This window comes from Culex pipiens, chromosome 2 (genome assembly GCF_016801865.2).
Source record: "Culex pipiens pallens isolate TS chromosome 2, TS_CPP_V2, whole genome shotgun sequence".
NCBI classification, from domain to species: domain Eukaryota; kingdom Metazoa; phylum Arthropoda; class Insecta; order Diptera; family Culicidae; genus Culex; species Culex pipiens.
This window is the reverse complement of record NC_068938.1, coordinates 221,726,273-221,753,267: the sequence shown is the minus strand read 5'-3', so window position 1 is coordinate 221,753,267 and position 26,995 is coordinate 221,726,273. Positions and strand designations below refer to the sequence as shown.

At 35.0% G+C, this 26,995-nt stretch overlaps 2 protein-coding genes across 3 annotated transcripts in view; one reads left to right on the top strand and one right to left on the bottom strand.

Moving 5' to 3' along the window:
• Positions 1–1,373: 1,373 nt before the first annotated feature.
• LOC120428929 (protein SERAC1) lies at positions 1,374–5,464 on the bottom strand. 2 transcript variants are annotated; one of them, XM_039594072.2, is made up of 5 exons: positions 4,588–5,464; positions 4,100–4,422; positions 3,130–3,816; positions 2,825–3,058; positions 1,374–2,687 (listed from the first exon to the last, which is right to left on the bottom strand). In XM_039594072.2, the coding sequence occupies exons 1-5, from the start codon at positions 4,650–4,652 to the stop codon at positions 1,573–1,575; spliced, it is 2,424 nt and encodes an 807-aa protein (XP_039450006.1). In that variant the 5' UTR covers positions 4,653–5,464; the 3' UTR covers positions 1,374–1,572. The 2 variants fall into 2 exon arrangements, with proteins under 2 accessions (XP_039450006.1, XP_052563858.1); XM_052707898.1 differs by having other exon boundaries at positions 2,999–3,058; positions 4,588–5,423.
• A 5,570-nt stretch (positions 5,465–11,034) lies between these two features.
• Positions 11,035–26,995, top strand: part of LOC120428921 (midnolin homolog) — a 70,780-nt gene continuing 54,819 nt past the window's right edge. The window contains exon 1 of the mRNA XM_052708093.1: positions 11,035–12,113. The gene's annotated coding sequence lies outside the window, so the exon portion shown is untranslated. The remainder of the gene's footprint in view (positions 12,114–26,995) is intronic.

The window sequence follows — 26,995 nt, the reverse complement described above, 5'->3', positions numbered from 1 at the left end:
GACATTTTTTCAAATGCTGTATAAAATTTGTAAGCCGTTAGCCAATGTTTACTTATTTTATGAACCATTTTAAAATCTGTTATGGAACCAAGTGAATACGTTTTTTTATAATTAGCTAATACTGAGAAAACAATATCAAAATCAGTTATTTTCCATTGCTAAAAACATATCTCACCAATACCAAATTGAGATATTGGGAACATTATTTGTCTCTGTTATCGAATTTGCTTGTAATATTTTTTGATAACAGAATGAGTTATTTTACGGAGGGACCATCCATAAATCACGTGGACAATATTTTTTTTGGAAATCTCTGAAAATTCGGATAATAAAATTACTATTTTAGCACTGTATGAAATTATGCATTTTGTTTGTATTGATTTCAATCAGTGATTTATTAGTGATTATCTCGTCAGTTAAAGGATTTAACATTTGCACTTCAGCGATTTGGAGAACCATTCATTTGAGATAAATGTATAAGCTTCTGCAAATTTAAATGTTTGATTGCCTATTAAATCAAAAATGCATTTTTTCAATAGTTCATCACCGCCATTTTGACCGCCATCTTGGATTAAAAAAATCTAAACACATTGAAGTAAGAAATAAGAAAACGGAAAGAAAATATTCGTGATTTGATTATCCGAAGTTAAATTTTGCCAAGGCTTTCAGATTATCGAGTCTGGACTGTATCTGAGAGCTAGCCCGAGCAGATGGAAATAACGTGGGAATAACATTTTTGATGTTTGAAAATACAAGGCCAATTACATTTTATGTTATTTATAACAAGTTTTGTTATTCGCTGTTATGATTTTTTTGTTATTGGATTGTTATTGTATTAACAGACTAATAAAATTTTTAGTTATGCTCCGAACAAATCTTTGTTAATCTTTTTTGTTATTTTAACAACTAATCCGATCATCTCAATAACAGTTGGAGTTATTTTTTTATTACAAAAAATGTTATTCCAAAGTTGTTTTGCTTTCAACCAATGTCAGATCAATAACAAATTTTGTTATGATAACATAAACTGTTATTAAATTCTTATGTAAAAATACGTTTTGCTGATTTGAAAATCAAGATTTTTGTTGAATCAACGCTAAACGTCAAATACGCTTTTTCAAATCAACAAAAGACTTTTGTGGAATTGAGAAAATCAAGGTTTGTATCAACGCAAATTTTTGTTGATTATATTCAACAAAAATTTTGTTGATTCAAACCTCGTACAGGCTGATTCTACAAAACATTTTTCTGCGTGATAACACTTTTTGTTCTTTTAACAGTACTTGTTATTGAAATGGCACGAGTTTTGTTATTACCGTCTGCCCGGAAGGTAATTTCGGATTGCTGTAGAAAAATAAAATATTTTGCAAATATTAGATATCACATTCTTAATTATATATATTTGCAACCTAGTAAAAAGTTTCAATAAATAAAAAAGCTTAGCTTAACTCTTTGAAAACGCAGAGATAATACACATTTGTCATGGCTCAACAATTTAATAAAATGTTGCTGTTCCTCTCCAAAAAAAGAGAGGATTTCAAAACACGCGGAATTTTTCTAAAAACCATCAATTTACAAAAAAATGTTAAACAATTTCTCAAACTGCCTCAACTGCCGGTAAACGTCGGTGAACACTGAGCTGGTCTTGCCGTGGCTTATCGTCGTACCGATGGAGGTCTTTTCCTGATCGTGTTGCTGTTCTGTTTCATCCCGGGCCGACTGCATCGCACACCAGATGACACTGATGAGCCGCTGGTAGAGGAAGGACTGCCGGCACATGGGTTTGCTCAGGCTGAGATGGTCCTCTTTGGTGATGTAAAAATCGCCCTCGTCGATTCGGGCTGAGGACTCGGGGACGATGTGGAGTGGGACCTTGAAGGAGGTCAGCTCGGTCGGGATGCCTTCGCAGATGCTGACGATTTCGGGTTTTTTGCTGAGACCGGCGATGGCTTTGAGGAACGTTTTGTTGAGATGCAGGAGTTGGGTTGAGTTTTCCTCGAGTTCGCGGACTTCTACCGAGGGCCAAACCAGGGCGGACGTGTGCTGCTTTAGCTTGGCTATGGCGCTGCCCCGGTGCGGCGTTCCGAGGAACATGACGGCGTGTGAGTTTTCGGCGATTCGCCGGATTGCCGGGTCTTCGCTTTGAGCGGCTTGAACCATAATACTTTTGATGAGGAGTCCGCCCATCGAATGGCCGACCCAGACTACGGGCCGATCCTGGCCAACGTTTGACCGGGCGAGCTTCTTGAGGAATTCTCCGGCGCGTTTCTCCAGCTTGCCGTCGTACTTTTCACACGGACACCCGCTGGCGGACCATTCCGAGAGGGACGAGTTGTAGTTGAGTCCGATGACGCGGACGTTCGGGAAGTCCTTGGGGAGCCACTCCATCGGCCAGCAAAACGATCGCCCAACGGACTCGTCGCCGAGCGGTTCCTGGAGCCACTTTTCGCCGGACACGCTGTAGCGTCCCTCGCGGTTCTGCTTCGCGTGGACAGCTGGGCTGGTGTACTTTTCGTCCGCGACCAGGGGGATGTCCGGGAATACGACGGACCAATCCGAGCTGAGCGGTTCATCTTCCTGCAGCGCCTGGATGAGCTCTTGCGTGGCCGTGTCACTGATTGAGGGGTGTGGCTTGGGGGGCGTGGGTTGCAGCGTCAGGACCTCCTCCTTAGCGGATGCGATGCCCTCTGGAAGAGAGAAGAGAGAGGAGGAATGAAGATAGTTAGTTTGGGGGGTTGTTGACCTGAGTTTATCTCGAATGTGGGCGGAATTAGTCGTTTGTCAAAGCGTATAATTTTGAGGAGGCACCAGCAAAGATGCTTACCTTCCGCGTCACGGTCGTCGTCGTAGGAGGACTTTTTCGCAGACCAATTAGTGAATGGAGAGGTCGGTTTTGTCGGCGTCGCAGTGCGTATGTTAGAACCATCACCACCACCACCAGTTGGCGCTTTGGCACACGTTGTGGATGAAACGAGCGAAACGGATTTGTGTTTCTTACCTAGAAGACTGGCCGCTTGCGGTTTGAGATCCTTCTGGCGCCACGTCACAAAAACTCCTCCTGTTGGTTAGAATTGAGAGAATGATCGTTGAATACTTTGGACTTGAAGATCGCGGTTAAGGATCACTCACCCAACAATCCGTGCACGAAGACAATGTCCACGTCGGGCTTCTTCTCGCGGCGACTCTTCGGGTACAGCGGGTACACGTTGGACTCGTACGTGAAGCAGTTGGGATCGTCGCGATCGAGATTCGACAGCGTCAGATCGGTCGTGACCTGCATCCTCATGTCAATGTCCTTCTGCCAGCGGGACAAAATACTGAGCCAGCCGCTGGCGAAGAAATCGTACGATCGCTCGTCACCGACCGACAGGTTCGCGACGATCCGAGACAGGGTGAGCTTCATGTCGATGTCATCTTTGTATAGTTTTTCGACCTCGATCAGCGTCAGCAGGCCACCGGCTTCGATGATCTTGCGACAATTTTCCTCGACCGTGGTCAGGTGCACAAGTGCACTCAGCGCTTGCTTCATCTGATCGTGCTCGAAGGTCGCCGAGTTGACCGGGTAGTGGACGCCATCGTCCCCGGACGGTTCCTTGATCTGGTGCGAGCCAAAGGTATGCCCGAGGACGTACTCGGCGCAGTGGTCCGGCACAAGGTGCTCGATCAGTTGCTTTACGCCGACCAGCACTTCGCGCGTTTCCTTCTCAACTCCATACTGGCGGGGTGGCAGGAACCACCGGGAATCGCAGTTGGAGCGGGCCAAGGCTATTGCAGTGCGAGCATCGCACAGCTGAGCCAGATGCTGAAAGTCCCAATCTGGGAGGAGAAGAAAATTTGTTTGAAAACTTTGTCTTTAAATTGGTAAATGAGTGACTTTTCCTGGAATTCCCCAGAAAATTTCATTTGAATCATTCTGATTTTCTCCTGAGGGGTTCTTGAATTTGTCATAAACCTAATTTTAGTTGTGCCGAAATGTACCTTGCTTCCAATCTCCATGAGCAAGCATGTGCAAAAATATAAAACTGTTAGTCAGTGGAGACGCGTGATGTTTATCGAGTGATAAAATGCGCAATTCTAGTTGGCCTTGACGCTCCCTTACCTTTCAAGTGATCGATCAGCGCCAACTGTTTGACGGCCTTAAGACGATCGGCAAGTTCACCCGCCTGGGCGATGCGTAGTAGGCGCCAAGCGACCGAGTGCTTGAGCGCTTTCCACCACTTGCCAAAGGGCTGGACGACGATGTTGACCAGCTTGCTGTCGCGGCGTTCCTGCTCAAGCTGTTCCAGCAGCGATTGGCGGTAGATGTGGTGCTTAATGTAGATGTAGTCGGGACGCTTCCGGTCCACGTCCAGAACCCGGGTGTCCACCAGGTTCGTTAGTGCAGAGTAGGTGCGGTACGCTTCATAGCTCACAACACCAACACTAAAAATAGCAGATTTTGGGGGTGTGTTTGTGTTAGACAACGTGGTTCGCCAAAAATTACGCATTATTTTTCGCATGTCGCGCCACTCACAGTGGGACTCTGATTTTGTGACACCCTATAAGTGTCACGCCACCTTCGTCCAATCGTATGACTAATTTACTTACATTGAAAATAGCCCAGTTCCAGCGCAGATCTTTCCACACTTCGGTTTGTACTGCTTAATGTGCATAGTTCAGCACGGCTTAGAACCGCACACCCGAAGAAACACCCACTGTTCGAAAAAGTCCTTCTTTTAAACTGGTTCCTCACTTGAATTTTTCTTCTATTCCTTCTTGAAGATTTGCCCTTGCAAAAATCGCTTTGCCACCCTATTTGTTCACCTTCAATTGAGTTCAATTGAGTAATTTAAAGTCACTTTGTTCTAGTATTGCACGTTCACTTGTTTGTTTTATCTTCAAAGAGTTTTTCAATGTCCTGAATTTATTTCACTTCCTTTTCTGCAAAATTCGAAGCTTTGCTTCCGTTCGTTGACGTTCCTGGTTTGTGAATGAGCTCGCTTGGATTAGAGATTCAATTTTTGAGCTAAGGGGAGGCTCGCCGTCGTACGATATTTGAACCATTCGACTAGGAATGTGTAAATAAACAACAACCACTCTGGTGGACCCCCTCCAACCAACGTGCAACCCGTCCAACGTGCGAGCGAGACCACTACCGAGTTCACAACATCAGCAGATCGAAAACACGACGTCACGTCACCCCCTTTGCACTTTCCCAGCACACCACCAGCAGCGTCGCCCCCTTGGATCAGGTTGCTGTTGTTTTGAAAAACCTCAGCTTAGATCATCACAGAAGAGAGCTTGTTTATCTTCCTCGGAACTAAGCTTCGGCTATAGTGGCGCTAGTTTGGCGCAAATCGAACGTACTGCTATTATTAATCATCACCGTCAAAGAGCGAGTGCAGTGCCTGTCTACGAGACGATTAAAAAGAATGCATGTTTTTTTCGTAAACAGCCTTGACAGGAACGTAAATACGCCTACCGAGTTAGGCCGAAACTTTTGAAAACATGTTGTTGGCACGTTATCCAGTAAACAGTTTAATCACTTTATTTTCTGGTAAATATTATTCGAAACAAGTACACTTGCCAGGTAAAACAACACTTGAGCGACAAAGTCATGCGAGCTCTCACCCACTTTGTTGTGTCGATGTTGTAACAAAGATGCAGCATAAATATAGCATAGCATGCCGTGGCGTGATTCTCGGGAGCGAATGAGAGAAAAAAAAGTGGAAAGGGAGAATGGAAAAACAAGGCAAAACAGTGAAACAAATAAGGATTTGAGGGATTGAACACGGCTTGTGTACAACCATAAATCTTGTATGCGAGTGTAACACTAGTCTGCAGATTTAAAATATTTGAATATTGGTAGTTACATAAACTGGATGATGCTATGAATTTCAATTCGACTTATTTTTTGATCGCTATGGTAGCAAAACGACAATATAATTGTTGGCCATTATTGACTCTTTGTGATCATCTGACTATGCAATACATGTTTAAAAAAAAATTATGACATTCATGGCGAAAACAAGTGACGAATGACAATTTAATGTTAAAGTCACGTTAATGAAATAAACAACAAACTTATTTCCGAGTTAAAAGGAGACGCACGGTCGCCCAACATACTTCAATATGGCTGCACAAAACTTCAACTGAGAGAGCTTTTGCGCGCACATACCCTTGCAATAAGAGAGCTTTCGGGAGAAAAATTTCTTCTCTCACACACCGTGCTCTCTCGTTTCTCTCTTAAAAGTTTTTTATAACTGTTGAGATGAGTAGTTTAGAACCAGCGAGTTGAAAAAACTGTTCCAACTTTATAAGGGATTGAGAGCTGGAATTTTAAATTAGGGGAAGGTGGGGCAAGACGACCATATGGGGCAAGAGGAACAATCGCTCGTACGGCAGTATTTTTTACAGTTTTGATTATTTCCAGTATGAGGAATTGTTGCTAGCAATGCATTTAGCTGATTCTACTACCACAAAACCGCCAAAACGACGTAAACGCCACTGGGCATAAGATTGAATGATTTTTTTTCAAAATCTTTGTTTTCTTATAATATTTGGAAAGTACAAAATAAGACTTAGGGTTCATTTTAAGGCTCATTTTATCAAAATGCTATTTTTCCTAGATCAGTAGTGTCCCTACCAATGACTTGCACCAATTATAAAGTATGATTTAACTTTTGGTTATTTTTGTTGAGAGCTTTTAAAAAATCATGTTCAGGTGGGGCAAGTGTACCATACGGATTTTCAGCATGGAAAAAAATACGAATTGCTGTACTGCCCACCATTGAAAAAACGGCTAATATCCACTTTTGACAAAAACGAGATATTAGCACCAGGTGATAGAGGATGTTCCAACGCATCTTCTGGAACTTGAATTTTGCTGAAATAGTGTTTGGACTTGGCTGCCGATGCGAAAAACCAAACGGCTAATATGCCACTCTTATGGGAAATTGCCTTGATGCAGATTTTGTGACAAACACTTAAACGCGTTTTTCTCGGAATACTTGATTTGGCATAATAGCCGAATTTTCAATTATGGGCAGTGTAGCAACATATTTTATTGTGAAATAAATACATAAAGTACTTAAAAGCTGATAAACATTTGTTTATAAAAATTGCCCATACAAAATATATCACAGAAAAAAATCAATTCTCGTAATCGTGAATTAAGTTCACGAATGTGAGAACCACGAAGGAATTTATTCATGAGTATGGTGCATTTGCACCATAAACGTGAATATATTCCTTCGTGGTTCTCGCATTCGTGAATTTAATTCACGATTTCGAAAATTGGGTTTTTTCAGTGTATTGATGTCATGAAAATTTACTATTTAATAATTTTTTTTTGGTAAATAATATTTTTTTTTGGTAAAAACGATCAAATTTTGAGTAAAATATTATTTTTCAGTCTAAAAATGAAAGAAACGTTTCAAATACATTCTAATCTGATGTATCTAAGTGGAGCAGTTCTCTAGGATTTCGGTCATTCGATTTTTTTTTGTATTTTTTAATCCGACTGAAACTTTTTTGGTGCCTTCGGTATGCCCAAAGAAGCCATTTTGCATCATTAGTTTGTCCATATAATTTTCCATACAAATTCGGCAGCTGTCCATACAAAAATGATGTATGAAAATTCAAAAATCTGTATCTTTTGAAGGAATTTTTTGATCGATTTGGTGTCTTCGGCAAAGTTGTAGGTATGGATACGGACTACACTGGAAAAAAATAATACACGGTAAAAAAAATTTGGTGATTTTTTTATTTAACTTTTTATCACTAAAACTTGATTTACAAAAAAACACTATTTTTAATTTTTTTTATTTTTTGATATGTTTTAGAAGGCATAAAATGCCAACTTTTCAGAAATTTCCAGGTTGTGCAAAAAATCACTGACCGAGTTATGAATTTTTTAATCAATACTGATTTTTTCAAAAAATCGAAATTTTGGTCGTAAAAATTTTTCAACTTCATTTTTCGATGTAAAATCAAATTTGCAATCAAAAAGTACTTTACTGAAATTTTGATAAAGTGCACCGTTTTCAAGTTATAGCCATATTTAAGTGACTTTTTTGAAAATAGTCGCAGTTTTTCATTTTTTTAAATTAGTGCACATGTTTGCCCAGTTTTGAAAAAAATATTTTTGAAAAGCTGAGAAAATTCTCTATATTTTGCTTATTTGGACTTTGTTGATACGACCTTTAGTTGCTGAGATATTGCAATGCAAAGGTTTAAAAACAGGAAAATTGATGTTTTCTAAGTTTCACCCAAACAACCCACCATTTTCTATCGTCAATATCTCAGCAACTAATGGTCCGATTTTCAATGTTAATATATGAAACATTTGTGAAATTTTCCGATCTCTTCGAAAAAAGTATTTTTGGAATTTTCAAATCAAGACTAACATTTCACAAAGGCCAAACATTCAATATTATGCCCTTTTAAAATGTTTGTCTTGATTTGAAAATTCCAAAAATATTTTTTTCGAAAAGATCGGAAAATTTCACAATTGTTTCATATATTAACATTGAAAATCGGACCATTAGTTGCTGAGATATTGACGATAGAAAATGGTGGGTTGTTTGGGTGAAACTTAGAAAACATCAATTTTCCTGTTTTTAAACCTTTGCATTGCAATATCTCAGCAACTAAAGGTCGTATCAACATAGTCCGAATAAGCAAAATATAGAGAATTTTCTCAGCTTTTCAAAAATATTTTTTTCAAAACTGGGCAAACATGTGCACTAATTTAAAAAAATGAAAAACTGCGACTATTTTCAAAAAAGTCACTTAAATATGGCTATAACTTGAAAACGGTGCACTTTATCAAAATTTTAGTAAAGTACTTTTTGATTGCAAATTTGATTTTACATCGAAAAATGAAGTTGAAAAATTTTTACGACCAAAATTTCGATTTTTTGAAAAAATCAGTATTGATTAAAAAATTCATAACTCGGTAAGTGATTTTTTGCACAACCTGGAAATTTCTGAAAAGTTGGCATTTTATGTCTTCTAAAACATATCAAAAAATAAAAAAAATTAAAAATAGTGTTTTTTTGTAAATCAAGTTTTAGTGATAAAAAGTTAAATAAAAAAATCACCAAATTTTTTTTTACCGTGTATTATTTTTTCCAGTGTAGTCCGTATCCATACCTACAACTTTGCCGAAGACACCAAATCGATCAAAAAATTCCTTCAAAAGATACAGATTTTTGAATTTTCATACATCATTTTTGTATGGACAGCTGCCGAATTTGTATGCAAAATTATATGGACAAACTAATGATGCAAAATGGCTTCTTTGGGCATACCGAAGGCACCAAAAAAGTTTCAGTCGGATTAAAAAATACAAAAATTAAAATTGAAGAAAAAAGACCGATTTCGTAGAGAATTGCTCAGTGATAACAGTTCATTTGTTAGCAAATTACCATGTTATTTCATGCAATGTTCCTCTTGCCCCAACGGGTTGTTCTTCTTGCCCCACTAGTTGAGTAGAACGTACGGAAAATCAAATATTTTAAAATCATTTTTTTACATTGAAAAACAGGATTTTTCAAAAACTTGTTCTATCAAAGTCTCAGTCAAGACCTGGAATAAGATGATTATAAAACATCCGACAGATTTTTTAACGTTTTTAATGGGTTATAACGAGCATTTCCTTAGCTTGTTACACTTGCCCCACTTTCCCCTATATTTGTTTTGCAAACAATTCAAAATTCAAATAGTTTTGAAAAATTGGTTGCACTCTAAACATTTTTTAAATATGATTTTTCTCAAAAAAAAGTCGATTTTGACAATCGAATCTGATTCTGGAATTTCTACATATTTTTCCAAACATTATTTTTAAATGTAAAATTGCATTCGCACAAAAACTTTCAAAAATATTTGTACCAGCCTAATTAAATTTCAGAAAAGAGAAGTAGCAGTAGTCTCACTGATTTTCGATTTTTCGTTTCTGAATATTTCTTCATCAGTCGATTGTTTGTTCAGTCCATTCAGTATGCCTTTGATGCTCTCGATTTTTTCTCTAACTTAGATGAATTTCATACCTCGATGATTGTTTGGATTATATCTACTCCGTAATAACATTCTAGCATAATGTTGTATTTGCTTTGGTTACAGTTCGTCAGCTGTGTGCTATCTTGTGACATAGACCATTTTGGTCGAAAATGAGTTAATGATGACGTTTTGCTATACTTAACAAACACTACAAGATGCTTTAACCCGTTTTTGGAAACTCGGTTCCGTTTCCCGGAAATCGCAATACACACTTGTGACATAGACCAATTTATCATCAAAATGATTGTGCACACTTGTGACACGTCATACATGTTGTTGGAAAATGTGGAAAATTTTTCTTGTTTTTCACTAATTTATGTATAAACATACTTTCTAAAGGCAATGCAACCTTTTGTTTATAAAAATAAACTGATTAAGTCTATTAAACCATTGATTTGAGCTTTTTTTAGTTTGTATGGGAATTCTGTGCACACTTGTGACAAGTAGTACAATTTTATTTTCAAAACGCACTTGTGACACGTGCGTTTCAGATTTTTGTTTACATTATTTACTGTATCTTTCAACTGGTGTAACCAAATTAGTTGAAACTTGGAGCGTTTGTTAAGCGATAGTATACGAACCGATTGCTTCAAAAAGTTTGGCTCTATCATTCATAGTGTTGAAATTATTTACCAACAAACTTTAAAAATCGATTTTCTCGAAAAGTACTAAATGGTCGTTGTCACAAGATAGCACACAACTGACGAGTTGGTGATTGAGATTGGGATTAAAATCTAATTCTCTGATGATTCCATAAAACACCATGCGTTTCCACAACACAACTCGCACCACAGCCTCCCTCGTTCGACGAACACTCAACATCGACGCCGCCAACCCACAACGCCTTTTCGTCGAGCATAACTTCGTTCGTGTCCGCCATCTTGCATGTTTTGACAGCAGCAGCATAAAAATACTCATCCCCCTTCTCACTCTCACACCCAAAAGGAGAGAGAGGTTCACCGCACTCGGGTGATCCATCGCAATCCAACCAACCCTCCTCAGTTTGTGTTGAACCGTCTACGAGGCAACGCGAGGGTCCGTTTGTTTGTGGTAATCTCGGTCCTCGTTCGGAACGAACCAAAATAGAACCGATTCTTTTGGGTGATTTTTTGGGCACTTTCGGGTGTTTGGAAGTGCGCTAATTGTGTGTTCAAAGTGAGTTTGACTCGTGAAGCGTTTGTCGAAGGTGTAGTTGATGTGGAGTTTGGCGTTTTCGGGTGTGAAAAGTGTGCTTTTGTCCGTCGAGTTCCGAGAAGGAAGATTTTCTCAATTTCTTGGTGATGAAATAATTCCAATGAATTTTGCGCGCGTGTGTGTGTGAGCGAAGAAGTTTGTTTTGCTTGCATCGGTGTGAGTATCTCTCGTCTTAAGATGCAAATCTTTGCGTTGAGAGAATGTAAGTTTTGAGGGATTACCAGAGGAAAATCTTAAACAGTGCATCACAAACAAAATCGAGCCGTGTTTGTAAGGAAAAGTGCGAAAATTGGTGCGATTTTGGTGCATCGTTTTCCACACCTTTGCGCAAGTGTTGGTGACGGGGAAGAGATCTAGAGTGCGACGACGACGTAAACATACGGGATTGGTCACCACGACTACCGCATCGCGTGCGCACGTGTGTATATGTTTGTGTGCACTCACACACCCACACCACCGTCACACTTTGCCACCCAAAGTGTGCTGCGATGGCAGGCAAGGTTATCGTCATCTAATTTTCATGAATGAATTTTTATTCCCCGTTCCCCGTTGGCGAATGTGATCAGCGCAGATCGCAGTAGTCTCGAAAAACAACAACAAACAACACATTAGTCAGTCGTCAGTCGTTTAGTGTATTTGTAAGTGTTTTTGTGTGTGCAAAGGCCTGGCCTACTCCGCCGCCAAAGGAAGTAAAAATTAAAATATTTACAATTTCGTTTGACGTCTTATCGGCGCAAAAGTGCATTTCAAGTGATAAGGCTTGCTGCGAGCAAAAGGAAAAAAACACAAAGTTGCAGCTGCGCGCGTGGTGGATTACTACTTTTGAGCTCAGTCGGCGACGGCGGCACAGATAAAGCACTTTTTTTGCGCTCAATCCGGTAAGTGTTTTGCTGTTTTAGTCAGGCCACCTAAAAATAAGCACCCGGACTAGCGACGACGAGCGGGTTGGGTTTTGTGGAGTCAACAACAACAACTGCAACATCAAAATACACACGTTCGGTTTTCTTCGCCGCGGCTGTGCTCTTCTTCCGCCTTCCTGCTTTGAGCGAACAACAATAACAAGTACCGTGGGTACAACTGGGTAAAGAAAACAACAACACTTTTTTACTCACCTATGGTTGTTGTGGGAAATGTTGAGGGGGGAAATTGTAGACAACAGCTGATAAAAAGTTTCATGATACAATGTAGTGTATCTTCACTGCTTTAGTTTCGTTGATAACATGTTATTTTTTGCTATTTACAGTTGTTAGAAAACATATTTTTAAATCATTCTGACAGAATCATTTTAAAAGATATAGAACGCAGTTTATTGCACCATAATTTGTATATTTTTTAATATTTCTAAACATTTTATACATAAAAGTACAATAATAAATGAACAAAAAAAATATCTAGTATGTTAAAAAATGCTATAATACCTTTAATAAAACGTTTAACGTCTTGTTTAACGTATGATTACCTACAACAAGTTAAAGTGACAAAATCCATAATTTTTAGTTCCATGGTAAAATTTTGCTTTCTGACAATATTTAAGCATTTTTTTTTCTACAAATTCTTCAGAATAATATCAAATATGTGTTGATACATTTGATTCATTTGATCTAGAGAAAGGGTTAAATAACACAGGAATACCAAATTTTGGTATTACTTGGGCAAAATCAACGATTTAACAAATTTTCTTAGGAGGTATATCAATAATTTAAAAAATCAGTTTTGAATTTATCGGGATTCAATGAAAGCACTCGTTTTGAGCTGGAGGAATTTGATAAAATACTGTAATACTAAAAACAGACCAAATTAAGGGGTATCCGATCAACGTCAATTCCTAGAATTTAGGAATTTAGTACTTTTATTTTTTTTTCTGTGTAGTTTTCTTTACTAACAATAGCAGAATCGAAAGGTTATACCTTTCGTTGTAAGGGCTGAAAAGTACTACTTTTCAGCATTCAAGTGAGTGCTATAAAATTGAATTTTTTGATACTTGTCTTGTATTGAAAAGCAATACGCTTTTATTTTTTTATTTGAACGGTGTGTTGACTAAACACATGGACTTTTGACTTGAAATCCCACTCAAATGGTGTTTTTCGGAATCGAAAATAAGTTGTTTGGAACTTGTTGCATAACTTGATTTTTTTTCTGGATTCCTCGTATTTATACAATGCGTTAAATCTCGTTAGATAAATATACGCGAGGCTCCTATTTGCAAGTTTTGGCATAAAGTATTTTACTAAACTGTCTTAAAAAAGAATTTTAATCTCTTTTGAAGTATGTTTACCATCCTTCTTTTAAATATTATCACTTTTTTACAGTGGAAATATTTTGAAAAAATAATTTTTTTATCTCTTCTTAGCACTCAGATTTCAAACACCAAACAACAAAACCACAAGCAAATTCAGGTGATTACCGTTTGGAGCATATTGTTTCGCTGGTAGTGTACACCTTAACACACTCAAACCCAAAGCCACGTATTTTTTTTATTCGCTTCCGTTCATTGTTTTTCCTCATCGGTGTCTCTGTCTCTCGCGCCGATTCGCCCTCGAAAGCAACGGGAACTTGACGTTCACCGCCAACAACAACAGTCAAAACAGCAATAACAACACCACTAATATGGCGTGTTAACACTCCTCCGTCCAAGGCATCCCAAACTTACACGAACGACCAAGGCGGAAAAAAAGTTGGAACGCTAACTTCAACTCGCTGGTTCTCAGCCAAAACTCAACCAATCTGGATGATTCCTTTTTCCAGAGATTTGTACGGATCTCCAGATGAGCCTAGAACTTTGCAGATCTCGATTTGATCAATCCTCTAATTACTACGACTAAATTAGTCGGAGCAACTTTTTTTTCCGCGTGTATTTCCGAAAAGCGACTCAAGCGGGAACATTTTTGCTACGCTGCAAAAATACAATAACTTTGCTAAAATGTTAGCAAAACCCATAAAATTATATATAAAAATTTCCGTTATGATCTCAGGATTATGATGAGCTTCTCAAATTTCCAATATTTTCTCAAAAAAATTCACAAAACTACGTAAAACTACAGAAAAAATAAAAATGCCTCATTTTATGACAAGAACTTTATGGTAAAATCATTGATTTCATTGATTTTTTTATGAAAATGTTTCAAGTCATCTAAATTATATGTTTCAAAATCATTCTGGGTGTGTTTCTTCCTGAATACTACAAAATTTTACCAAAACTACGTAAAATACAGAAAATTTTATGCTTTCCTTTAGAACTTTATTTGCTGCATGGTAAAGTCATTGATTTATTTCATGAAAATTTTCCAAATGATCTAAATTATAAATTTCAGATTCATTCTGAGTGTGATTCTTCCTGAATACTACAAAATTTTACCAAAACTACGTAAAATACAGAAAAAAATATGCTTTCCTTTAGAACTTTATTTGCTGCATGGTAAAGTAATTGATTTATTTCATGAAAATTTTTCAAATGATCTAAATTATAAATTTCAGAATCATTCTGAGTGTGATTCTTCATGAATACTACAAAATTTTACCAAAACTACGTAAAATACAGAAAATTTTAAACTTTCCTTTAGAACTTTATTTGCTTCATGGTAAAATCATTGAATTATTTCATGAAAATTTTTCAAATGATCTAAATTATAAATTTCAGAATCATTCTGAGTGTGATTCTTCCTGAATACTACAAAATTTTACCAAAACTACGTAAAATATAGAAAATTTTAAACTTTCCTTTAGAACTTTATTTGCTTCATGGTAAAATCATTGAATTATTTCATGAAAATTTTTCAAATGATCTAAATTATAAGTTTCCGAATCATTCTGAGTGTGTTTTCATCCTGAATACTACAAAATTTTACCAAAACTACGTAAAATACAGAAAATTTTATACTTTCCTTTAGAACTTTATTTGCTTCATGGTAAAATCATTGATTTATTTTATGAAAATGTTTCAAATGATCTAAATTATAAGTTTCCGAATCATTCTGAGTGTGTTTCTTCCTGAATACTACAAAATTTTACCAAAACTACGTAAAATACAGAAAATTTTATACTTTCCTTTAGAACTTTATTTGCTTCATGGTAAAATCATTGATTTATTTTATGAAAATGTTTCAAATGATCTAAATTATAAATTTCAGAATCATTCTGAGTGTGTTTTCATCCTGAATACTACAAAATTTTACCAAAACTACGTAAAATACAGAAAATTTTATACTTTCCTTTAGAACTTTATTTGCTGCATGGTAAAGTCATTGATTTATTTTATGAAAATGTTTCAAATGATCTAAATTATAAGTTTCCGAATCATTCTGAGTGTGTTTTCATCCTGAATACTACAAAATTTTACCAAAACTACGTAAAATACAGAAAATTTTATACTTTCCTTTAGAACTTTATTTGCTTCATGGTAAAATCATTGATTTATTTTATGAAAATGTTTCAAATGATCTAAATTATAAGTTTCCGAATCATTCTGAGTGTGTTTCTTCCTGAATACTACAAAATTTTACCAAAACTACGTAAAATACAGAAAATTTTAAACTTTCCTTTAGAACTTTATTTGCTTCATGGTAAAATCATTGATTTATTTTATGAAAATGTTTCAAATGATCTAAATTATAAATTTCAGAATCATTCTGAGTGTGTTTTCATCCTGAATACTACAAAATTTTACCAAAACTACGTAAAATACAGAAAATTTTAAACTTTCCTTTAGAACTTTATTTGTTTCATGGTAAAATCATTGTTTTATTTTATGAAAATGTTTCAAATGATCTAAATTATAAGTTTCCGAATTATTCTGAGTGTGTTTTCATCCTGAATACTACAAAATTTTACCAAAACTACGTAAAATACTGAAAATTTTATTCTTTGCTTTAGAACTTTATTTTCGTCATGGTAAAATCATTGATATTTTTTATAAAAATGTTTCATATGATCTAAATTATAAGTTTCCGAATCATTCTGAGTGTGATTCTTCCTGAATACTACAAAATTCTATCAAAACTACGTAAAATACAGAAAATTTTATGCTTTTCTTAGAACTTTATTTGCTTCATGGTAAAATCATTGATTTATTTTATGAAAATGTTTCAAATGATCTAAATTATAAGTTTCCGAATCATTCTGAGTGTGTTTCTTCCTGAATACTACAAAATTTTACCAAAACTACGTAAAATACAGAAAATTTGATACTTTCCTTTAGAACTTTATTTGCTTCATGGTAAAATCATTGATTTATTTTATGAAAATGTTTCAAATGATCTAAATTATAAGTTTCCGAATCATTCTGAGTGTGTTTTCATCCTGAATACTACAAAATTTTACCAAAACTACGTAAAATACAGAAAATTTTATACTTTCCTTTAGAACTTTATTTGCTGCATGGTCATTGATTTATTTCATGAATTTTTTTCAAATGATCTAAATTATAAATTTCAGAATCATTCTGAGTGTGATTCTTCCTGAATACTACAAAATTTTACCAAAACTACGTAAAATACAGAAAATTTTAAACTTTCCTTTAGAACTTTATTTGCTTCATGGTAAAATCATTGATTTATTTTATGAAAATGTTTCAAATGATCTAAATTATAAGTTTCCGAATCATTCTGAGTGTATTTCTTCCTGAATACTACAAAATTTTACCAAAACTACGTAAAATACAGAAAATTTTATTCTTTCCTTTAGAACTTTATTTGTTTCATGGTAAAATCATTGATTTATTTTATGAAAATGTTTCAAATGATCTAAATTATAAGTTTCCGAATCATTCTGAGTGTGTTTTCATCCTGAATACTACAAAATTTTACCAAAACTACGTAAAATACAGAAAATTTTATGTTTCCTTTAGAACTTTATTTGCTTCATGGTTAAATCATTGAATTATTTCATGAAAAATTTTCAAATGATCTAAATTATAAATTTCAGAATCATTCTGAGTGTGATTCTTCCTTTAATACTACAAAATTTTACCAAAACTACGTAAATACAGAAAATGTTATACTTTCCTTTAGAACTTTATTTGCTTCATGGTAAAATCATTGATTTATTTTATGAAAATGTTTCAAATGATCTAAATTATAAATTTCAGAATCATTCTGAGAACTTAGAACTTTATTTGCTTCATGGAAAAATAATGGATTTATTTCATGATGTTTTTTCAAATGATCTAAATTATAAGTTTCAGAACCAGTGCGTTTCTTCCTAAATACTAAAAATAAATTACCAAAACTACGTGAACTACAGAAAATTTTATAATTTTTATAATTTTATGTTGGTATTAGAATGTAGAGCATTGTTTTGGAAGCTTATTGTATAGGAGCAGTTCTCTACAGAATCGGTATTTTTTCTTTAATTTTATTTTTTTTATTTTTTAATCCGGCTGAAACTATTTTGGTGTCTTCGGTATGCCCAAAGAAGCCATTTTGCATCATTAGTTCGTTCATTTAATTTTCCATACAAATTTGGCAGCTGTTCATACAAAGATGATATGTGAAAATTCAAATTCTGTATCTTTTGAAGGAAATTTTTGATCGATTTGGTGTCTTCGGCAAAGTTGTAGGTAAGGATAAGGACTACACTGAAAAAAATAATACACTGTAAAAAAAATTGGTGATTTTTAATTTTACTTTTTGTTACGAAAACTTGATTTGCAAAAAAACACTATTTTTATTTTTTTTATTTTCTGATATGTTTTAGAGGACATCAAATGCCAACTTTTCATAAATTTCCAGAATGGGCAAAAAATCTTTGACCGAGTTATGATGTTTTGAATCAATACTGATTTGTTCAAACAATCTAAATATTGTTCGCAAAAAAATTTCAACTTCATTTTTCGATGTAATATCGAATTTGCAATCAAAAAGAGCTTCAGTGATTTTTTTCATAAAGTGCACCGTTTTCAAGTCAAGCCATTTTTAGGTAACTTTTTTGAAAAAAGTCGCAGTTATTCATTTTTAAAATTAGTGCCCATGTTTGCCCACCTTTGAAAAAAATATTTTTGAAAAGCTGAAAAGCTGAAAATATTTTTAAAAGGATCTAACATTCAATATAACGCCCTTTTGAAATATTAGTGTTAATTTTAAATTTTTGAAAGTATTTTTTTCGAAAAGATCGGAAAATTTCACAAATGTTTCATATTTCAACATTGTAAATCGGACCATTAGTTGCTGAGATATTGACATTAGACAATGGTGGGTTGTTTGGGTGAGACTTAGAAAACATCAATTTTCCTGTGTTTTAACTTTTGAACAAAGTTCAAAAAGCAAAATATAGAAAATTTTCTCAGCTTAAAAAATATTTTTTTCAAAAGTGGGCAAACATGGGCACTAATTTTAAAAAATGAACAAATTTCAAAAGAGTTGCCTAAAAATGGCTATAACTTGTAAACGGTGCACTTTATAAAAAAATCACTAAAATAATTTTTGATAGCAAATTCGATTTTACATCGATAAATAAAGTTGGAAAATTTTTGCGACGAATATCTCAATTTTTTGAAAAAAATCTGTATTGAAGTTTATTTTGTAATTTTTTTTAATATTAATTTTCGGATGAAAAAATAAACAGAAAGTTTTGAAAATTTATAATTTAGATCATTTGAAACATTTTCATAAAATAATTCAATGATTTTACCATGAAGCAAATAAAGTTCTAAAGGAAAGTTTAAAATTTTCTGTATTTTACGTAGTTTTGGTAAAATTTTGTAGTATTCAGGAAGAATCACACTCAGAATGATTCTGAAATTTATACTTTAGATCATTTGAAAAATTTTCATGAAATAATTCAATGATTTTACCATGAAGCAAATAAAGTTCTAAAGGAAAGTTTAAAATTTTCTGTATTTTACGTAGTTTTGGTAACATTTTGTAGTATTCAGGAAGAATCACACTCAGAATGATTCTGAAATTTATAATTTAGATCATTTGAAAAATTTTCATGAAATAATTCAATGATTTTACCATGCAGCAAATAAAGTTCTAAAGGAAAGCATAAATTTTTTTGTATTTTACGTAGTTTTGGTAAAATTTTGTAGTATTCAGGAAGAATCACACTCAGAATGATTCTGAAATTTATACTTTAGATCATTTGAAAAATTTTCATGAAATAATTCAATGATTTTACCATGAAGCAAATAAAGTTCTAAAGGAAAGTATAAAATTTTCTGTATTTTACGTAGTTTTGGTAAAATTTTGTAGTATTAAAGGAAGAATCACACTCAGAATGATTCTGAAATTTATAATTTAGATCATTTGAAAATTTTTCATGAAATAATTCAATGATTTAACCATGAAGCAAATAAAGTTCTAAAGGAAAGCATAAAATTTTCTGTATTTTACGTAGTTTTGGTAAAATTTTGTAGTATTCAGGATGAAAACACACTCAGAATGATTCGGAAACTTATAATTTAGATCATTTGAAACATTTTCTTGAAATAATTCAATGATTTTACCATGAAGCAAATAAAGTTCTAAAGGAAAGTTTAAAATTTTCTGTATTTTACGTAGTTTTGGTAAAATTTTGTAGTATTCAGGAAGAATCACACTCAGAATGATTCTGAAATTTATAATTTAGATCATTTGAAAAATTTTCATGAAATAAATCAATGACTTTACCATGCAGCAAATAAAGTTCTAAAGGAAAGTATAAAATTTTCTGTATTTTACGTAGTTTTGGTAAAATTTTGTAGTATTCAGGAGGAAACACACTCAGAATGATTCGGAAACTTATAACTTAGATCATTTGAAACATTTTCATGAAATAAATCAATGATTTTACCATGCAGCAAATAAAGTTCTAAAGGAAAGCATAAAATTTTCTGTATTTTACGTAGTTTTGGTAAAATTTTGTAGTATTCAGGAAGAAACACACCCAGAATGATTTTGAAACATATAATTTAGATGACTTGAAACATTTTCATAAAAAAATCAATGAAATCAATGATTTTACCATAAAGTTCTTGTCATAAAATGAGGCATTTTTATTTTTTCTGTAGTTTTACGTAGTTTTGTGAATTTTTTTGAGAAAATATTGGAAATTTGAGAAGCTCATCATAATCCTGAGATCATAACGGAAATTTTTATATATAATTTTATGGGTTTTGCTAACATTTTAGCAAAGTTATTGTATTTTTGCAGCGTAGCAAAAATGTTCCCGCTTGAGTCGCTTTTCGGAAATACACGCGGAAAAAAAGTTGCTCCGACTAATTTAGTCGTAGTAATTAGAGGATTGATCAAATCGAGATCTGCAAAGTTCTAGGCTCATCTGGAGATCCGTACAAATCTCTGGAAAAAGGAATCATCCAGATTGGTTGAGTTTTGGCTGAGAACCAGCGAGGTGAAGTTAGCGTTCCAACTTTTTTTCCGCCTTGGACGGAGGAGTGTTAAATCGCTGTGCTGGGGCTGGAGAAGCACCCAAAACACGATAAAGAACAACTAGATGGAGGAAGAACAAGTGGAAGAAGGTTGTAGTTTTGATGATGGTTCACACAAGTAGGCAGAGTTCATGATGATGACGATAATGACGGAATGACGTAAGCTGTGCTCATTTTTCTCTTCTTGCCTTGCCGAGAGGTGTTGTACACTTTTGGCTCCGTTTTCGAAGAAAAAAAAAATAAACTAAAAGCTCCGTTGATGATCCGCTGATGATGGCGCAGATTAGGTGGAAATCCACAAGCCGTTCGACGGCCTGTGGCGTGTGACTGCGTGCTGTAGAGGCGGTTTATGGGTTGGGAAATCCGCTTAATGGGGTTTGACCTCTTTTCTTGCGCTGCAATCGGATTTGCGAATTGAGCGTATAGCAATGACATAGAATTGACGGTTGGTGGAACATCGTTTGACTAAGAAAAGTCTCAATTTCTTATACTAACTGCGCGAATCGCCCTCCAAACGACATCCAAATGCGTAATAAATCTACTCGAGGACAGTCCTCGGCTAGACGGCGAGACGAAAGTCACTATCCATTAGATGCGCGCAGCAATGCATTCCTATGAAGCCAATTGAAAGCAATCGTCTTTCGCCACCAACAAGGCTTGATTCGAATGGAAAAACAACGTCAATGGTGGCATGTAACTACTCTTGGGTGCACTTTTCACTACACGACAAAATAAGAGTCAAAAAAAAACAAACTTCCCACTCAAGCTGCAGTTAAGTAAGTCTTTAGTGCAGTTCACCTAAATAAAAAAAAAGATGACAAAAATCGAGAGTCGCCGCAATCGTTAGTCTTATGCAAAAATGTTGTTATTGGTTGGAACTTTTCAGAACAAAATAGATCAACAAAATTAACTTTTTATGATTTAAAGTTGAATTTTCATAATCCGTATTTTTATATTTTTGAAATTTTTAGAAAAGTTTTAGAGGATCAAACAGACATCTTTTGAGCGATAGAGAAGTACGAGCAGAAATTTTGCCACGGAGCTATGATTGTTGCTCTTAATTTTGTGATTAAAAAAATCGAATTTTATGCAAAAAAATACATTTTTAAATCTAATTTGCGATCGAAAAAGACCTTTTTGCAATTCCGTCGTGAAACTACTTACTTTTTCTGTCATTCTTGAACGACGAAATAGCCTACTTTTCTGTACCAAAAATAACAGAATCAAATAGCAACACTTTTCAAAATAAATGCTGAAAAGTTCTACTTTTCAGCACTCAAATGGGTGCTGAAAAGTTGAACTTTTCAGCATTTGTTTCGAAAAGTATTACTTTTCAATTTTTTTTGATTTAAACGATTTATTGACAAAAAAAATGAAAATTTGACATAAAATTTCACTCAGTGTGTGTTTTTTGGAATTGCAAAAAATGTTGTATGGAACTCGTTGCAAAACTTGATTTTTTTCAGCACTCTTCGTATTTATCCAACTCGGTGAACCTCGTTGGATAAATGTACGACTCGTGCTGAAAAAATCCTCTTTTTGCAACTTGTTGCATAAACTACTATTACACTTTTTTGAAAATGCGTTTAGTTTTTGAAATATAGCCAAGGGTCCAAAAACTCAATATTGCGACATTTTGAATTGTGAATCTTGATGTCAAAATTCTCGAATGTCGAAAAAGACACATCAGATTAGAATGTATTTGAAACGTTTCTTTAATTTTTAGATTAAATAATGATATTTTACAAGAAATTTGACCATTTTTACGAAAAAAACTAATTATTCTGAAGATAAATAGTGAATTTTCATAATTCCACTTTATTTTGCATGGACATTTTTTTAACAATTGTTTATCAGTTTTTAAGTACGTTTATATATTTTTTCCCAATAAAATATGTTGTTGCAGCAATTCGTATTTTTTTCCATTCTAAAAATCCAGATGGTACACTTGCCCCACCTAAACAAGATTTTTTAAAAGCTCTCTACAAAAATAACCAAAACATAAATCATACTTTATAATACGAGCAAGTCATTGGTAGGGACACTACTGATCTAGAAAAAATAGCATTTTGGATAAAATGAGCCTTAAAACGAACCCCAAGCCTTATTTTGTACTTTCCAAATATTATAAGGAAACAAAGGTTTTGAAAAAAAACTTCATTCAATCTTATGCCCCGTGGCGTTTACGTCGTTTTGGCGGTTATGTGGTAGTAGAATCAGCTAATTGCATTGCTAGCAACAATTTCTCATACTGGAAATAATCAAAATTGTAAAAATTTTGACCTTACGAGCGATAGTTCCTCTTGCCCCACCTTCCCCTATGGTCAAACATTTTGCCGTCAAGTTTTGATTTTCTGAAAAAAATTGTTATTTTTGGAAAAAATGAATTTATAGTCAAACATTTTCTAGACTTCAGTTTCTAATGCAAAATTACTTTTCCAATCGAAAAGTACTCAACTGAATTTTTGATCAAGCGCACCCTTTTCAAGAAATAACCAATTGAAGTTTAATTTTATCAAAAAATTCCGTTTTTCGATTTTTTTAAAATTGTGTTCATGATTCTCAAAACATATTTTTATTTGAAAAGTTTCCAATAAAATTGTCCCCCCTCGATTGTTTATCATTAAGAATACATTATGTAACGCGTATTTTTGCATTTTAAACAAATTACGCCTTTTAATTATTTTTCTAAATTTTGACTTTGGAAACCACAAATCAGTATAAAACGTACAATTTCAGGAAAAAAAATATTTAAAAAAATTAGTGATATTTTTCAAATTTTTGATAGTACTTTATTACTAGCACTTTTTGACTGCAATGATTAATAGTTAGTTGGTTGTCCTTTTTTCAACGAGCCTTTTTTTATTTACATGTTATAATGAAATTTCGAAAATCCGGCTTGAAATTTATGTTTTTTACTCATAAAAAAAAACTGTTTCATAATGATTCGCTCTTAATTTTAATGAGTTTTGAAAATTTAAAAACAAATGCATTCATTTTTCAGAAAATTATAAAATTCTCCTCGACCTTCTTTTTTATAAGATTTTGAGATTTGATGATATGAAGATATCAGAAAGAAATGTAATATTTTACGAGAATTATGAACTTGAAGATTTTAAGATTTGAAGATACCAAAAAGAAGGGTAAATTTCTAAGACTTGCATAATTCCTATAAAAGCTTTCCCTTCTTAGGTTAAACAACAACAATTAATATTTCTGGGAATGGAATTATTTTGAATAGAATTTGAATAGAACAAAAATATTAATATTTAATATTTTACAGAATATTTAGTTCTTTTCTATTTTTAAGTAGCATAGTTTCATACGACTTTCAATCATAGTTGTGCTTTCTAGTATAAAAAAAAACTATGTAATCGAACGACGTTTTTTTTAAAGCTGTCTTATTTTCGATTGTTCAGCTTAAGTATGACCCCAAAACTACGCTAAAGTGATTCCGGATTTTTAAATCGGCCAATATGGCGGAGAAGAAATTTTGAAAAAAAAAATGCATTTAATTATTTAATAGACAATCAAACATCGACTTAAATGGAGTCACAGAATTCGAATTTATTGTTAAGAAAATAAAAAAATTGTTCATGATTCGATTATCCGAAGTCCCATTAAAACCTTTGAATAATCCAACGTCGGATAATCGAAACTTCGGATAATCGAGTTTGGACTGTATGATGCATTTTTTTTTCAAGATTGAAAATGTTTAAAATTGTTTTGGTAACATCAACCACCAAACTAGCAAAAATCTAATATTTCAATTCATCATTCTCACAACAAACCAACATCCGAGCCAGCACCATAAATCAGCTTATCGAACCAGCGAAAAGGATGAAAAAAACTGTGGTAAACAACTCTGTCACGCGCATTCCGCGAACACAACTTGTTTTTCGGTGGAGAGGAGCAGCCTTTTTTTCTGTGTTGCCCAGCTCCTCCACGAAGGCGTTGTCGTCAACAGCAGGAAATGATGTAGTTTGGTCGCCGCGTTGTTTCGGATGTTGTCTTTCAGTGGGTAAATAAGCTGACAACATCATCACCATCGCCTCTGGCAGCCAGTCAGTGATAAATGGTGCCGAGTGAGAGGTTCATGAATGATTTGGTGTAATTACGGTTCCCTTTTGCGAATGTCACTTGAGGAATTTTCAACTTTTCGGTGAAATCGAGCACTTTATAAACAGTTTGCGGACCACCCTCCTGGAATATCTGCGAAAACATTTTCGAATAAACACGCTTTTTTTGGCTGTTTATTTGGGTTTCTAAAATTCGCAGAAATTTAGCCGACTCTAGGAAGTCTGCTCGTTTGCATGTTATTTTGCGCTCCAAACTGGCCCCGGTCTGGTTGCGACTTGGTCTGGCCTAGGGTGGTATAATTATAGTTTTGCACTTGCGTCAAACTGTCTGCGACGACGATAGCAATCGCACGAGACGGCGACGAGATGGTATTTTCCTGTCCTTTACGGCAGTTTAAGTAGAGTAGAGACGACCGACGATGGATATAACCTTTCGGTGGAGCGAGGTCTCTCTTTACGTAAGCCGCCTAGTTTGTCGCTTTGGGCAGGGAGGGTTTTTTCGTGTATTTTGAGTTGACGAGTTGGCCGTCAGTGTGTGACACACGTGTTGCAGAAAGAGTGATTTATGGTGTTCGTTACGCAAATGTCACGGTTGAGGAAGTCCTCGTGGGTTTTGGATGGTGGTTTTGGGCGATAGGTTGATGAGCATTTTGTAACGAGAAGTTTGTGGACTATTTTTGTTTTGACTTACAATTAGTTAAACATGAATTCTGCAAAAGAAGCAATCGTTACATTTGATTCCAAGAGAATTCAAAATTTCTAATGAATCGTATGCACCTGTAAGCTCAACCGTCTAACAACAAAAACCTTCGTCCCACTTTCGTAACAAAACTGCTCGAAAACCGCAGCACACATATTTGCAACCCACTCCAAGAAGTGGCGCAGTATTTTGTCCCACGTTTTGCGCACCATTTGGGATGTACGAAATAACTGTGCAAAAACCTCAATCAACACACACACACAGACAGAAACTTGCAGTCTATTCCCACTCTACTTTGCTCGGTTTGATGACCGCATAACCCGGCCCAACACGATCTTCAACGTTGTCTTTGCCGGCGGTGTTGCGTGGGATCATCATTCACACTTTGCTGCACTAACTGACTCACTTGCTGCTGCTACCTGAATCTGCAGCGTAGAATTGGCTCAAGACATCGAATAGACAACCTGACCCAACAACGAACCCGTTGAGCTGCACTGAGAAAAAAAATCGTTTGTGTAACGAAGCGTGTAAATTTGCTGTGATGACTTTTTTCAGTGTTTTCTACTTAAGACACCACTACTACATCCTAGAGCGCGAACAAGGGAATGTGATACATCAAACTGCAGTTTCAGAAGGTCTTTACCAGTGTTGGTGGTCGCATGCTGCAGAGGTTTGAAGTTTCCGCATCGAGACCATCTCTTCCCCCCTCGCTCTCTCTCATCTGGCATCGGAACGGATTCCCTTACAGTCGCTTCTCTGTGAGGAAGCCGTAAAAAAAAGAGCCAAGAAACAAACGGTGGAAAGAGACGAGGCGAATTAACATGAAATATCGCTGTTGCGATGAATTTTTAATGACACATATATTCAGTGGCTTCTGGCCATAGAGTTGAGACCGTCGTGGGGCCAAGCCACGTGCAACTGTGACTCTGAAGCTGAAGACACCCTGCAAAGTGCAGTAGTGCAGGGTGGGGAAGGCCAATTCGAAGAAAACGAAACGCGGCTTGGGAAATCAATCATAAACCGAGCGAGCGGGCGAAGTCTTCGTTGTCGCATCCGTGGATAGTTAGTACGGATGGTAATAAAAGGTTGCACACGGGAGGGGCACATCTGAGAAGAGATCACGCTTTGGTGGGTGCTGGCAGCAACGTCGGGGAGGTCCGATAGCCTTGAGGGGGGAGCATGCCACATGCTTTGGCGTAGTGTGCCATGACACGATGGTTTGTTTTGATGGGTTGGCGAATGGTGCTGGTTTGCGTATTTTTTTAAGCATTTTTATGTTAATCTTTTCTAGTTTGTATGTTCCAAAATCGAAATTTACAAATTCACCCTATTACTTCTGTATAACCATATATCAAACATTTTGCAATAATTTTCTCGAAATATATAAAAAAAATCAAATCAAACTGCATACTTTAACGCTCTCCTTGTCTCGATATTCCTCCTAGCTCTAAGAATCGCTTTCTCGATGGTCTTTTGGATTTCATTTTCTCTAAAATACTCTACGATTGTTAATATTTTCTAATCAGCGTGGTTTGCATAGAATTTTTTCTTTGCGTTCAAAGAGAAGATTTATGTGGGATATTTATTTGTTGCCATGATTCTCTCCTATAGTTAAGTTTA

Excerpts from the sequence above, each read along its gene's own strand:
- LOC120428929 (XM_039594072.2), bottom strand. The coding sequence starts at position 4,652 with ATGCACATTAAGCAGTACAAACCGAAGTGTGGAAAGATCTGCGCTGGA. Across the intron at positions 3,817-4,099 it reads GCTGATCGATCACTTGAAAG|ATTGGGACTTTCAGCATCTG; the intron begins GTAAGGGAGCGT and ends TTCTCCTCCCAG. Across the intron at positions 3,059-3,129 it reads CTTCGTGCACGGATTGTTGG|GAGGAGTTTTTGTGACGTGG; the intron begins GTGAGTGATCCT and ends TCTAACCAACAG.